Source organism: Saccostrea cucullata, unplaced genomic scaffold (assembly GCF_032062105.1).
Source record: "Saccostrea cucullata isolate Sc308-1 unplaced genomic scaffold, CSIRO_AGI_Scuc_v1 ctg2503, whole genome shotgun sequence".
In the NCBI taxonomy this organism is placed as follows: domain Eukaryota; kingdom Metazoa; phylum Mollusca; class Bivalvia; order Ostreida; family Ostreidae; genus Saccostrea; species Saccostrea cuccullata.
In genome coordinates, this window is record NW_026923258.1 from 25,944 (window position 1) to 41,936 (window position 15,993).

The window sequence follows — 15,993 nt, forward strand, 5'->3', positions numbered from 1 at the left end:
ATAAAGGGTTTATGAAATTTGTGTATTTATGCTCCTTTATTTATTGAAAAGTCAAATGAGTTAAATCAAACCATTCATATGTTGAGAACAATTAAACTAAAGTCTACTATTACCGTTGGTGCGGAAATGAAGGGGCCCTTCATTGCTCAATGTAGTCATAGACACTAATAAGGGCATCTAATCGCAAAAAGTGTCATCAGACGATGAATGTAAAAGTCTCCGGGGGGGGGGGGGTACAGTACATTTTTGAAAAAGTAAGCAAAGAAAGAAGATAAATATAAAAAGAAAGGAAAAGAAATAAATAAAAGCAAGATAAACAATGGCACCACAACACCGATCGTCCCTTCTCAAATAGCATATCTACATAAATCAAGGCAGCAGTGGACATCGATACTACGGGTCATAGGTTTCTCACAGGATAACCAAATCAAACAAAATAACAAACACACACACACACCCTCTCACACCCTCTCTCTCTCACGCACACCCTTACACACACATACACACAAACAAACAATCGAATTACTATTTTCCTCCAAACTCCTTTGCGATTGGATAACTTAATCAAAATTCCTTGCAAAGCAAAGAACATGGAATTGAGTTATTGCATGTTTTCATCCACTAAGATGTATAGCTCGTAACCATGAACTACAGTTTGGACATATAAATAAGTAATTAAAATAAACCAAATGAAAATAGTTATTTTAATTTGCCTTGTAAACAAAGGAAAATACTTTTTACTATCTTTAAAGTCAAATACCAGCTTCACTGGAATAATACTTATACATAAATGATATGCTCGTAGTGTTTTCTATATAACAATGAATAATTTAGCTGCATTCAGGCATTTACTGTTTATATCTGAAATTATATAAGATATTTTCATTACAAAAAAGGAGGTATCTCTATATTTCATATTTAGAGTAAAATTATAATCAAAATATCTAAAGTTTATAATTTATAATTTAAAAAGTCTGAGAATACGTAAAAAAAATTTGCACCATTTCATAGAGAAAAATGTGTTCAATTTGCATCATCTCTAAACAGACTTAGCACCTTTATCAAGTTCTGGTCAACCACAACTCTGGGACTTTCTGATCTGTTCTTACAGTACAGAAGACCCGTCAAAAGTGGATGTTTTCTCTTGCATGCACCTGATCTCACTTCGGGAATTTTCACGGGTTTGTGTTTTATACACTTCTCAAGAGTGTTTTTTTGTTTACGCATTTTTAACATAATCCTTACACCAGTACAACAACGCTTACGTGACAGGTCTGTGTGATTTACACCAAATAACTCACGCAAAACAAAAAATATGTCTAAAATAAATACAATTATAATCACCATTGGAACTTTCAAAAAGATAAGTAATACTGAAACTAATATCTCCTTTATAAAACTCTGTGAAAATTACCAAATATGATTTCGTTTTTATATCCATATCGTCATTATTCTATTCAGATTCCTCTACACCAGCCACGTTTTAACGGTCCCTTTGACAAACTGCCGACAGATGTGACATTTCCTCATGGCCGGAGCACAGTCTGGACAACAACAGAGATGACCACAAGGTAACATGGCGATAGAAGCCTCGTTCTCAAGACAGATTTTACAAACCCGGAGATCCTTTAGTCTTCTGTTTTCTTCTATCAAAGACTTGGTGTCTGGAAATTAAAATTTAAAATTATCAATTACATGTATCCTCTGAGAAGTAAAAACACTACAAGATCTATATCAGTTACGAAGGTTTTCCAAGAAAGATCTGTAATCAAGTAGGGAAACTTAAATGTATTTATTACATGATGATATGAACCCATGTTCTATTCAAGGGGATGACACAGAACTGTTCAAAGAGTTTTATTTTCATCATACCTATAAAACTCTTTTTTATTAAATTAAACATGAGGAATCAGAGACTTTTAGTTCGTTATTACTTACCGCTATAGGAATCTATGTTAGGTTTGTCTTCCGTTTTATTAATTTCAGTTGTATCTCCTGCATCATTATATGTTCTCCCTTGGGCTTTTGGTTCAGGATTATGAGAAGCAGGTTGGATATCTGATATTGTACTGTTTTCCTCTTTTGACAGAATGGCATCAATTAACTCTTCTCCTGAGATGTCATCTATATCTGTGAATACAAATTTAACATAGTTGAAAATAGTATTGAGAATATGGATGAGTAAAGAAAAAACAAAAACTATTAATTCGTTAAAATACTTGATTCTAATTATTTAGAAATAAATCAAGTACGTTTTGTTACTCTCAGAAGATCAAATGCTTCCTTTACAGTTTGTCGAGTGTAACCCATTTCTACGACACTCTGGACTGAAACTAAGTTGAAAATATCCGAAATTGCTGTGTTCCTTTCTTCTGCTTTTGTTAATTTACTATTGTTCCTACATGTGTTTGATACTGCACCCACTGCTGCCTCTTCTGTGTTCATGGCTTCTGATGCCTCCTGTAACATTCCTTATGAAAATCAATTATTAAGGTAAGGAAATCAGAAACCAAATATTTTAATTTCCGCTTCTGTTGATTTAATTTCAGTAATATTGAAAAATATTTTTATCCCTTACCATTTCATTATGTTCGATTTGCACCAAGGCAACAAATTCGTCTCCTTTGTTCTGTCTCAAAAATGCACACTTCGGAAACCATCTGGCATGTTCAATCCAGGGATCGTCCCCTGGTTCCCAATTACGTAATCCCCCTCCGCAGAAAAAACAGCGTGTGTAGTCTCCGTACCCCGCATAAAGAAATCCCGCCAAAGCAAGATCACGCGGCGTCTGCGTTAAACTTGACGGCCAGTCATTAAAGGAACTTACTCTGGTTGCTACAACTGCATAAGCGGGGTACTTTGGACGCTCAAAATTAATTCCAAGTGGATCTAAGTTTCTAAGAAAGACATTGATTTTTTCCTGTAATGTTCTCGATCTTTGATGAGGTCTTCTTCTCTCGTGCCTCTCTGAACTTGTAACGTTGAACTCGTCTCCTCCTTGATTAGAGTTGAAAGTAGCAATTGTTGGAGCTGGACCCGAAGTCGATCCACCATTTTCTTCACGTGGTTGTGTATCGGTATGGTTGCTTGCGACATTCTCTTTTTCTTGTACAGGAACATTTCCAGACTGACATGAAATTAGAAATGGACAATTTGGAGACAGTCGACAGTGGATTTCTCTGGGATCATCATCTGCTTTCCATCCATCCCGATGAACCCCACAAGCAAAACAGGCGACTTTGTTTCCATCGCCTGTGTAATAAAATCCCTCTTTAGCAAGTCGTATTGTAGATATTGAAGTTGTTTGTGGGAAATTACGAAAAGTGCTTATACGTATAACTTCCATGTTCATAGAATGTGGACTTCCTTCTGGTGTTGAAGAATTAAGAGGGTTTATAGATTGAGATAAATTTAGTTCTTTTTGAACGTATTCTTCTAATGTCTTGGAACAGTCGATGAGAGGCATTACTTTAATAATTGTTCTTTGCACTGACCTCACACAATTAAGGTAATCTTCAAACAAAAATGGAAATAATTTCTGAAGTGAAACACTTTTGTTTGCTAAATCATACCACAGTAAATTTTTCAAAGGTCTTTCTAAATCACACCAATCAAATAATAATTTAATAAGACAATCATTCATTTGAGTCTCTAAAGTGTTTGTCCGTTCCTCTTGACCTTTCCTTTTGTGGCCTTTTTTCTTGTTAATTTTGCAGTAGTCACACAGTTTGCACTTTCTTAGCTCTTTATCATAATTTAAGACAAATAGAAATGTTAGTATCAAATAAAGAAACAGGTCTGTTGCAATGTGCTGTGTCCCAACTTTGGTATTCGTGGTTCTGACAAGTGTTGGTTCAAAATGAAGACTTTTACTTCTAGCTCTCTCTCCTTGACGTTGAATTTGTCCATTTCTTTCTGATAAACATCGTCTCAAAGGCTGCATACCGGTTGCTCTAGTTCTTTTTATACTACAAAGCAGGTTTTAATGAATTAAATATCAAATGGGAGCATTGTTAGCATTGATTATACTCAGATCCATTATAAAGTAAAAAAAAAACTAATTTTAACCTTCAAAAAACAAAAAAAAAAATGCATGTATAATATAATGATTCACTTGAAAATAAATGAAGAGTTATTTTTATATAAACATAATTTTTATCTAAAAAATAATTATTCAATCACAAGTTTCAAAAATATAAGACAAAAATATTCAGATATTCAGATTTGTTCAGCCTTTTGAATTGCCTAACTTTCATGGATTCATATTTTAGCCATATTTGTTCTTTTTTTATAGTCACTGCTTTTTTCTGTAATCATGTTTATAAAATGGATGTAATTGTATATAAAATTACTTGATTATAATGAGTACATTTAATATACTTCTTAAGCAAAGCATAATTCCATATTAATGTAAAAATCGCTACTAATTTAAGGTTTAATTTTGCTGAGATCATTTTTGTTTCTCAATTTTGGCATTTCATTCTGTATATATTTCAATGTAAGAAAAAAGAAGAATGGTAGCAAGCGATTATTTATATCTATATACTTATGAATTATAACTATAACGCATTGTGAATTTGTTTAGAAAAGACCGAGATATACGTGTAAGTCATTAGATACGTTTGTATATTTACCGATTCCAGATTGTCTAATAATGTCACGAGTCAGAAGTCCACTCTTTGATTGTGACAGTAATTTCAGATTCTTCTTTTATTTATACAGGTAAGATGTGAAGCAATTGCGTGTAGACTGGCAATTCATTACATCTGCTATATAGATAGATACGTATTTAAATAGATGATCTTTTCACTATGGATGTACGTGAGAGATAAAAGCATAATATCTTAAGTACAGTGTATATATACATTGGAAACAATGCATTTAGGAAGCCATCAGAACGTTATTTTAAGACTATCAACAGAAAAAGTTTTGGAACAAGTTAAATTCATCGTTGATGAGTTTTTCCGGCGTCCGTCTGTCTGTCCAGACTGTCTGTCTATCCGTCTGTCTAGCGGTCCATCTGTCTGTAAATTTTCCATATTTGCGACTTATTCTCCAGAACCAATGGGTCAATTTCAACCAAACTTGTCACAAACCATCCTTGGCTGACGGAAATTCAAGTTTGTTAAAAAAAAGGGGGGGGGGCACACCTTTTGCACCTTCTTACACGGGAAGATAATTGAGAAATAGTGATAATTTTGTGGCATATTCAAAAAATCTTCTTCTCTAGATCTCAAGGACTAATTGGTCAGGAAAGACAAACCTATATGGAAGCATCTGCATGTAGTGTAGATTCAAGTTTGTTCAAATCCTTACCCCTAGGATAAGGGCGGGGCCACAATGAAAATCAGGGTTTAAAATAGGAATATACAAGAAAATATTCAAAAATCTTCTTCTCAAAAAACCACTGGGCCAGGAATGATGAAACTTTTGTGGAAGCATCATCTTGTAGATTCAAGTTTTTTTTTTTCAAATCATGACCCCCAGGAGTAGGATGGAGTCACAATGGACATCCAAAGTCTTACATAGCAATATATAGAAAAACAACTTTAAAAATATTCTGATCATCAACACCAAAGTCGGGATTGGTCAAATATAAATGAAAGCATCCTCAGTCGGTGTAGATTCAAATTTGTTCAAATTGCGAACCCTGGCGATAGGGTGGGGCCAAAATGTATACGAAAATAAGTGGTACATGGGCCTTATAGGTCACCTGAACATCATGCAACAACTTTCTGGTGATTAAATTTGGTTCAAGTTTAAGCTAGATGCTATGGCTTTCACAATTTTGAAAGAGGCACCATTGCTCATCATAACATACACTTAGCAATTGATTAGTTTGATTACTTAATACCAACATTAATGCAATTCATCTAATCAGTATTATTCAACAATAATCAGCAGTGCCCCTACCACACATTAATCCTGACCCTTGATCCTTACATTGTACAATTTTTAAAAAGGCATCCTTGCTTATAAAATTATTGATTAAATACCAAGGAATAGATTTCAAACAATTAATTCATTTTCTGTATATAAATAGACCCCCCCCCCCAATTCTCGAAGAAGGGTCCTTGCTCATCATAATTTACAGGTAGTTGAACCCAGGTTCAAAGAAGAAAATTTTCAAATATTTAAATGTATTTTCATTATATATCATTATAAAGAGCCTCTCCATAACATCAGGATCCAAAACCTGGGGTTATAAAATTCACAATACTGGAAGAGGCATTCTTGCTCATCATAACTATGTACTTTGTTTATTAATATCCAGTAGCATAGAAGAAGACTTTCAAAGAATTAATGTGTTTTCACTATATAAGCAATAGAGCCCCGCCCTAACACCAGAACCCCTGACTCTGGGGCCATAAAATTCACAATTTTGTAAGAGGCAATCTTGCTCATCATGTACTTTGTTAGTTTATTCAATACCCAGGAGCAGAGAAAAAGACTTTCAAAGAATGAATGCATTTTCACCATAAAATCTATTTAGCCCCGCCCTTACACCAGAACCCCTGACCCTGGGGCCATGAAAGTCACAAATTTGGAAGAGGAGTCTTATTCATCATAACTATATACTTGGCTAGTTTATTAAATACTCAGGAGCAGAGAAGAAAATTTTTGCCTGGTGCCCAGGAGTATGGTAGAAGATTTGTAAAGATTGCATTAATTCTAATGGCGCAACCCCTCAGGCCCCAGGGGGGCAGGGATCATGAAATTCACAATTTTTGTTTCCCTTAACCTTAAGATGCTTTTATGTCAAAATTGGTTGAATTTGGTTGAGTGGTTGCAAAGAAGAAGCTAAAAATGTTGAAATATTAACGCACGGTGCACAACGGACGACGCACGACGACAGACAAAAACGGATAGCAATAGGTCACCATAGTTTTACTCAGGTGACCTAAAAAGCCACAGTAAGTCAAAGAAATATGTATGCGTTCTACGTAAGCGTACTAGCTTCAATTTACTTGATACCCCTTCCATTTAGGGGAAATTGGGATGAGTTATGAATTTAACTTTTTCAATACTGGATTGATTTTCACTTTTTATCAACCTACAGTGCTCTGATGAGCGATGTGGCCCATGCGCCTCTTGTTTAATTTTGTAAAAGAATAACCTCTAGAGGTGACAAAACACACCAAATAGTACCCTTTATTACAAAAAATATTCTCGCTAGAATCAGGAGTTACCATGCAACTATGACCTTCCCTGCACTCCTTTCACAGAACCTGCATAATGATTTTACCAAATAGCAATTAGGTATAAATGCATGCACAATGTTTTAATCTTAAACTTACAAAAAAATCTTAGATTTCTGACATATCTTACTGATATTAAAAAAAGGCAAAGAATTAAGAGCATGCGCTGGCGTATTGAATCATCTGAGATATATAAACTCCGTATGCAGTTGATGAAGGTATATTGCTGCAAAAGTAAGGGAAGTTGACGATAGAAAAACTAAAGTCAGCACGTTGATAATAGAGGTTGGTTGTTAGATTACTATTTAAGTTTTTTCAAGTAAAATATTCAAATTATCTCAAGCTCCCCGGTATATATTGCATCGACATAAGAATTGAAATTCAATTTGTTAATTGACAATACGTCGTCGATATATCTAAAAGCGTCAATTTAAATGCCACAAGTATTTTTCAGCTCCAAAGTCAAATAAACAAAAAAATAGGAGCAAACAAATTTGGTCCTCCAAAACATCAAAGGTGTGATCAGGATTTAGCAACCCCTGCCGACTGGTCAAACTTTCCGTGTGCTCCTTGTCATGATCGGGAAATAACGGGAAAATCTGAATTCAATACCGTTTAGAAATAATGGACTAACAATTTGTATGAAAAACGTCAGTCAGCATTTTTTTAACATTTGTATCTGTCAAAAAACATATTTGTTTTCACATAGAAAAAAAATGTTTTTCTTTGTTTATTTTCATATGACAATTTGTTAGACTGTTACTATCATTAAAACTATAATAGAAAATTTATAAGCTTTTACTTACTATCTTATTTGTCATATCTGTCAAATATCCATTAATCAAGTTTTTTAAATAATGTAACATTTAATATTTTATGACAAACACCATTTAAATATCATAAATGCTTAAATGACGCATTTGTCCATCCTGTTTACTTGACCTATATGCCATTCATAAAAAATGTATAAAATGTAAACAAATAGACCTAGCCCTCAACGTAAAATTAAAATACGTTTTACATACTCTGAACAATGTTGAAAATCAATATTCTTTTTAAGGTCTTCCGTCTCCAACGGAAGACCTTATAGTGATTGTACTGTTTCTTATTAAGGTCTTCCGTCTTCACGGAAGACCTTATAGTGATTCTACTGTTTCTTATTATTATTATTATTGTTTCTTATTATTATTATTCTTTTTTTTTGACAAAATTTTGTGCACGCGATTTCTCGAAAACTATGCAGCGGTTTTCAACGAAACTTTCACCAAAAATGCGTCATGATATGAAGTTGTGCAGTCTACAATTTTTTTTGGAAATGTCGCTTCCGGTGTCAAGTTATGGACAATTTTCTGATTTTAAAATGCGATTTTGTCGCGCACTTTTATCGAAAATGGCTAAAGATATGAACTGGAGACTTATTGGAGACAATAGCTCATGAATTTCTGGTTTGCAGAATCACATTTTTGTGCGTCGTCAATACTTCCGGTCGTTACGAGATGCAAATTTAAAAACTGGTATTTTTCTAACTTTTTTGTTTTTCAACATTTTTTATTTATTTTTGGAATGATAATAGAGACCCTTTGATCGATGCTTACTATATACGTTGTTTGGATATTGGTTAATCAGAACTCTAGATATTAATATATGAAAATCTGAAGCGAACCCAAGATGGCGGCTGTCTCTGTCAACTCCGCCATTTTGCGAGTAGGGGTTTATGGAGGCAGCTGAGCGTTTGACTAAATGATACATGGAAAGTTAAAAAAACTACGTGGACTTTCACCTAGTAGTACGCTGCAATTCAGTGACAATCTAAAAACTTAATTTCCGTTTTATTGCTTTAGTGTAATTGGGCTAGATACGTGTGTGCAATGTGTTAAATTTACTTTCTTTACGTCGAAATAAAATAAAGGCGATAGGAAGTTGTTTTATTTAATATTTAATTTCATTGAAGCTATCACACCTGTTTGATAGATCAGTCCAAAGGATGGGCAGTATATTTACTCGTGGTGTTTGTCGCCAGATTATGAATAGTGACCCGCCTTTTATGATTCTAAGACAGGTGTACTGTTGCAGGTGTACTGTATACATAACTATATTTAGATCAGTATTCAAAATTTATTAGTTTTTCACAACGTAACCACTGTGTTTCCCATGCACATTTGAGTCATATTAAACTAATAAAAAAGACAGAAATAAGAAAACCTTTTTTAAAATAAGATCGTCTAATGGAGTTTATATTAACATAATTCTTTTCTCAAAGATATTTAAAGTTGAACATTGAACATACATGAAATCTGATTCCTTGACCGTCGAAGGGCGAGACATGTCTTTCATCGAACCATTTCTACTTTTTCATGAAGGTGTAAAGAATCGGGTTAGTTCACTTTGGGGATAAACGGGTAATTAAAAAAAAGTTAAAAATGATTACCATTTCACTTCTTTTGTGTTACTTACCTATATAAGATATAGAATATGTACAATCTGTTAAATATACTTTCTAAACCTCGCAATTTAGGCTTAAAGAACGTTCCCTTTTCTTTATTCTATTGAAGCTATTACACTTATTTAATGAAACATTCCAAAGAAAAGGCGTGCAGATTAACTTGTGGCGTTTGGCGCGAAATTATAAATAGTGGCTCGCCTTTAGTGATTCTTAGACAGGTGTATTGTTGTATATTCAAGTTCATTTAGAGCAGTGGACTCAAATACGTAATTTAAGCGTGTTGGGAATAAAGAGGAAAAAAGAGCGTTGGATTTTCACGTTGGCGACCTGGGTTCAATCCTCTTTGTGACCCAATTTTTTTTTCACTTTTTCAGCTTGATTTTAGGTTCTTTTCCTGATTCGGACGGAAGACCTCTCGTTGCTCGCAACGAGATCGTTTCTAGTTCTTATTATTATTCTTTTTTTTGACAAAATTTTGTGCAGGCGATTTCTCGAAAACTATTCAGCGGTTTTTCATGAAACTTTCACAAAATATGTGTCATTATATGAAGTTGTTAAATCCGAAGAAAAATTTGGAAAATTCGCTTCTGGTGCCAAGTTATGGACAATTTCCTGATTTTAAAATGCGATTTTGTCGCGCACTTTGATCGAAAATGGTTGAGGATATGAACTGGAGACTTATTGGAGATGATAGATCATGACTTTGTGGTTTGCAGATTTGCCTTTTCCTGCGTCGTCATTACTTCCGGTCGTTACGAGGTGTACATTGAAAAAAAGTGTATTTTCTAACTTTTTTTGTTTTTCAATATTTTTCATTTATTTTTGGTATGTCAATAGAGACTCTTCTTATAATGCTAACTATATAATTTGTTTGAATATTGATAAATCTAAACTCCAGATATAAGCATTCGAAAATCTGAAGCGGGTCCAAAATGGCGGCTGTCTCCGGTATTTCGCAATGGGGCAGCAGAGCGTTTGCTTAAACGAAAGTAACATGAGGATAAATGAAATGTAAAGGAATACTTCGATTGTCACGTCGTTGTTACGTTGCAGTTCTATGTCAAACTAACGTCTTCTATAATTGGTTTTGGCTGGTTTTCAAAGTAGAAAATGAAAAGACTAAATGTGCAATTGAAATTTGAATCCTAATATCTTTTGTGCATCACGGAAAAGCAGATCTTAAATCATACTTATAAGTAATACTTTCTCAAAAAAGAATATCAAGTTATATTGTAAGTTTAAATCTTAACCACTTTTTTCTATTCACACTTGTTTCATATTAAACTAATAACTAAGACAAAAATAAGAAAACGATTTTTTTAAAGATCGCTTCATGGAGTTTATTCTAGCATTCTTGTCTCAAAGATCTGATTCAAGTTATTGAGCATTAATGATACATGATTCCTTGACCGTCGTAGGGCAAGCCGTGTTTTTCGGCGAAACGTTTCAACCTTTTTCGATAAACTTATCGGGATAGTTCACATTGGGGATAAACAGGAAATTGAAAAAAAAATATAATTGTTTCATCGCTTTAGTGTTACATGCATATGTACATTATGGAATTTGTAAAATGTGTTAAATATACTTTCAAAACTTCGAAGCGAAGGCTTTAAGAACGTTCTTATTTCAATTTCATTGAAGATATCACTTCTATTTGATAAAACATTCCAAAGAAAAGGTGCGAAGATTAACTCGCGGTGTTTGGCGGTAAATTTTGAATAGTGAACCGCTTTTGATAATTCAAAGAGAGAAGCACTGTTTCGTGAATGTAAACAAGTGGATTTAGAGAAGAGGTTTCAATAGTATAATATTAAGAGCGTTGGAATTTCATGCTGTCGACTTACGTTCCATCCCCCTTTTGTGCAATTTTCTTTTTTTTTTTTTATATATTTTTCAGCTCCATTCTACGTTTTCTTTCCGGAATCGGACGGAAGACCTCTCGTTGCTCGCAACGAGTTCATTCTAGTTATTCTTATTATTATTATTATTATTATTATTTTTGACAAAATTTTGTGCAGAAGATTTCTCGAGAACTATTCAGCGGTTTTCAATGAAACTTTCACAAAATATGCGTCATTGTATGAAGTTGTTACATCCGGAGAGAAATTTGGAAAATTGAAAATTTGGACAATTTTCTGATTTTAAAATGCGATTTTGTCGCGCACTTTTATCGAAAATCGCTGAGAATATGAACTGGAGACTTATTGGAGATGATAGATCATGACTTTGCGGTTTGCAGAATTGCCTTTTCGTGCGTCGTCAGCACTTCCGGTTTCTACCGGAAGCATATTTAAAAAATGCAATTTTTCAATTTTTTTGTTTTTTCAATATTTTTCTTTGGTGTTTTTAATCTAAATAGAGACTCTTTTGCAAATGCGTAATATGTAATTTGTTTTAGAATCGATGAAGGCAATCTCAAGATATTCGCATTTAAAAATTTGAAGCGACGTTTTCAATGGCCGAATGGTTAGCGCGTTGGATTGTCACGCGGGCGACCCGGGTTCGCTCCCCCGAATGTCCGGATTTTTTTTTATCACTTTTTTTTGCTAGATTTTTCGTTTTTTAGTTCAGAATAGGACGGAAGACCTCTCGTTGCTCGCAACGAGATCGTTCTAGTTCTTATTCTTTTTTTTGACAAAATTTTGTGCACGCGATTTCTCGAAAACTATTCAGCGGATATTCATGAAACTTTCACGAAATATGTGTCATTACATGAAGTTGTTAAATCCGAAGAGAAATTTGAAAAATTTGCTTCTGGTGCCAAGTTATGGGCAATTTTCTGATTTTAAAATGCGATTTTGTCGCGCACTTTTATCGAATATGGTTGAAGATATAACTTGGAGACTTATTGGAGATGATAGATCATGACTTTGTGGTTTGCAGAATCGCCTTTTCGTGCGTCGTCAACACTTCCGGTTTCTTCCGGAAGCATATTTAAAAAAAGCAATTTTTCACTTTTTTGGTTTTTCAATATTTTTCTTCGTTGTTTTTAATCTAAATAGAGACTCATTTGCAAATGCGTAATATGTAATTTGTTTTAGAATCGAAAAAGGCAATCTCAAGATATTCGCATTTGAAAATTTGAAGCGGTGTTTTCAATGGCCGAATGGTTAGCGCGTTGGATTTTCACACGGGCGACTCGGGTTCACTCCCCCGAATGTCCGAATTTTTTTAATAACTTTTTCTGCTAGATCTTTCTTTTTTTATTTCAGAATCGGACGGAAGACCTCTCGTTGCTCGCAACGAGTTTCATATCTAGTTATTATTATTATTCTTATTTTTCTGACTTTCTAATTTTGTGCACGCAATTTCTCGAAAACTACCAGATGAAATTACATGAATTTTTCAGAAAAGTTGTGTCGTAACAGGAATTTATAATATCTGAGAGAAAATTTGGAAACTCACTTCCGGTGCCAAGTTACGGACAATTTTCTGAAATTAAAATGACATTTTGTCCACGATTAAACTCGAAAACGGTAAAAGATATCAACATGAAACTTTCAAGGATTAAAGATCTTGATATATACCATCCAGGACGCGACTCTTCGTTCGTCGTCGGTACTTCCTGTCGTAAGGAGAAGCGAATTAAAAAAAATGCATTTTCTAACTTTTTTGTTTTTCAATATTTTTCATTAATTTTTGGAATGATAATAGAGACTCTTTGATTGATGCTTACTATGTAAGTTGTTTGGATATTGGTTTGTCTGAACTCTAGATATTTACATTTGAAAATCTGAAGCGGGGCCAAGATGGCGGCTCTCTCTGTCAACTCCGACAATTTGCGAGTAGGGGTTTATGGAGGCAGCTGAGCGTTTAATTAAACGATTCTGACATAAGGATACATGAAATGTAAAAAACTACTTCGACTCTAACGTAGTAGTGAAATGGTTGGAGGAGTTACCTGCCGTTACTTGTTTATATTATAATAGATAATCAATGTAAATTTTGTAATTAATTGGTCAATTGACAAAAGAATTATACAAGTTTTATTGATAAATGATGATCTGTTAGAAAATAATAATAGTGTTGCCAAAAGAAAGGCAGTCTGTAGTATTTTATCAATATGATATCTGATAACTTATGATCATTGATTAAGTTGAGGTACAAGAGGGCAGTACAGCCAATTGGCTCGTGTCTTCTCTTTAGTACAGAAACCAATTAGTGTTTCAATCAAATGGAATTGTGCAAAGTTGCCGTAGTCAGTGACTAGTTTAAATATAGCTTTGTGACGTTAGCTATAGGTTTGTCATTAGGAGAGAGAAGCTCTTACAAAATAAATTCTGTGTAAGTATATTGTAGCTACTTGGCTAGAGTTATATAGGCAACTTGGTAAGGAGTAAGACACCAGGCAGGTGTTAAAGGCTAAATCAAGAGGCTCCAGGTAGGTGGCTGTTGACTTATATAGTCAGTTGTATGGTGAGGCAATTGTCATATGGCATTAGGCAGGTGCCGGTATTAACTGAAGATATATAAGTGTACAAAGCACTTAGGTCATTTGATTTAAAGACACCAGGCAGGTGTCATATTATTATCTGTAAATATTGCATTCAATCATATCCCCAGTAAAACTCGATAATCCGAGCACGGACCTACTGACCGCTCAGGTCCGACACGTTACAGTAGAACGTTGCAGTTGAGTGTCAATCTTAAAACTTAATTTCCGTTTCACTGCTTTAGTGTAACTGGGCTAGATATGATATGTAATGTGTATAATGTGTTACATATACTTTCTTAACGTCGAAATAAAATAAAGGCGCTAAGAATGTTTTATTTTTAAAATTTAATTTAAGCTATCATACCTATTTAATAGATCAGTCCAAAGAAAAGGCGCGAATTTTTACTCGTAGAATTTGGCGCGAAATTATGAATGTTTTTTATAATTCTTAGACAGGTGAACTGTTGCAAAAGTATACACAAATATGTTTAGAGCAGTACTCTCAATAGCTTAATGGTTAGCGCGTTGAGGATAAAAAAGTAAAACAAAAAAGCGAATTCACGTTGGCGACATGGGTTCAATCCTCCTTGTGACCAAAATTTTGAATCTTTTTTCAGCTCGATTTTACGTGGGTTCTTTTCCTAAAACGGACGGAAGACCTCTCGTTGGTCGCAACGAGATCGTATCTAGTTTTTTTTTTTGTTATTGCGTTTCATTTTGTAATCGATCTTTTTTATGACCAAGGTATTGCGCAATACATCATACAAGTAAATTTTCTTTACATTTCGCTTTCATTGTAATCATATCCAAATGTACGTTATAGTGTATAATTTTTTATCTTTGGTGTGAAAAAGGGAACTCAATAAGCGAAATTTGTTCTATGAACTTATTAGGACCCTACACCTTTAACGAAACATTGCGATCTTTTTTTTTTCCTGTTTGAAATATTGATTGACTTTATATTGTTTAACGGCCCTCTCGTGAATTATTCACTCATATGGATACCACTTGCCGATGGAGGGCCACGAAATTTGTCCTGTACTCGGCAATCAGGGCCATTGAGCAGGGAGGGATCTTTTTCCTGCCAGCATCTACTGCAACACGGGACCTCGGTTTATACGGTCTCATCCGAAGAACCAGTCTCCTGCACCTCAGTGGGGTTGTTTGAAATAAAATCATTTATCAATACACACACATGAAGTAGTATTCTCTTACCGCATGGAATCTTCTTTAAAAACATTCGAATTTCAGACTAAATTATTTTCGATCTCAAAAGGATTGTCAGCTTTTTAAAATCTTTATTTAAATAAAATGACTGCATTTTATACATCCTTTTTTCAAGTAAATACCAAACAGGAAGGACGTATAAATGTATGTAAACATGACCTAAATATTAAGAATCCTCAATAAAAATACCTTATTTGTAAATACATGTATCCATGGTATCAAAAGTTTGTTTTATCACAGATAAGGTAAATCTGGAAATATTTGCTGTAGATAAATTTTAAGCATTTGCGAGTTTATTGTATTCTCAAAATAATTTTCTTAAAAATAAATAACAAATGAGAGAAAATGTAAACAAAGCAGTCGTCATTCGCAAAATTTTGAAACGTAAAAAAAAATCAACAGATTTTTGCATAAAAAATTCAAAACTGTTGATTTTAATGAAATTCATAGTTTATTCTCTTAAACAACACTACAGTATAGAGAAGATACAAACATGAAGCATGTATAATATAATACAGCTGCGCATGTGTGAGAAAAATAAAACAAATGATGAAAAATGACAGTTTCACGACATAATATAATGGAGTTCCTCTCCAATTTCATTATCAAATAAACTACATAGTCTTTGGTTTTAGGGTACATTACTCCATTAGAACTTAAAGGAGTATATATGGCTAAAATTGTTGACC

General features: G+C 33.9%; 1 protein-coding gene across 5 annotated transcripts in view; it reads right to left on the reverse strand.

Annotated features, from left to right (window-relative positions):
- Positions 1-1,131: 1,131 nt before the first annotated feature.
- Positions 1,132-15,993, reverse strand: part of LOC134263576 (putative inhibitor of apoptosis) — a 68,031-nt gene continuing 53,169 nt past the window's right edge. Inside the window, exons 1-6 of one of the 5 annotated variants that reach the window (XM_062745956.1) lie at positions 8,006-8,082; positions 4,635-4,769; positions 2,579-3,968; positions 2,253-2,460; positions 1,939-2,130; positions 1,132-1,664 (exon numbers count right to left, since the gene is read on the reverse strand). In XM_062745956.1, coding sequence (XP_062601940.1) covers positions 1,468-1,664; positions 1,939-2,130; positions 2,253-2,460; positions 2,579-3,943 — 1,962 coding nt within the window. In that variant the 5' untranslated portion in view covers positions 3,944-3,968; positions 4,635-4,769; positions 8,006-8,082 and the 3' untranslated portion in view covers positions 1,132-1,467. Of the gene's footprint in view, positions 1,665-1,938; positions 2,131-2,252; positions 2,461-2,578; positions 3,969-4,634; positions 4,832-8,001; positions 8,083-15,993 lie in introns of those variants that run through there. The other 4 variants (XM_062745957.1, XM_062745955.1, XM_062745958.1 and 1 more) reach the window with 4 other exon arrangements.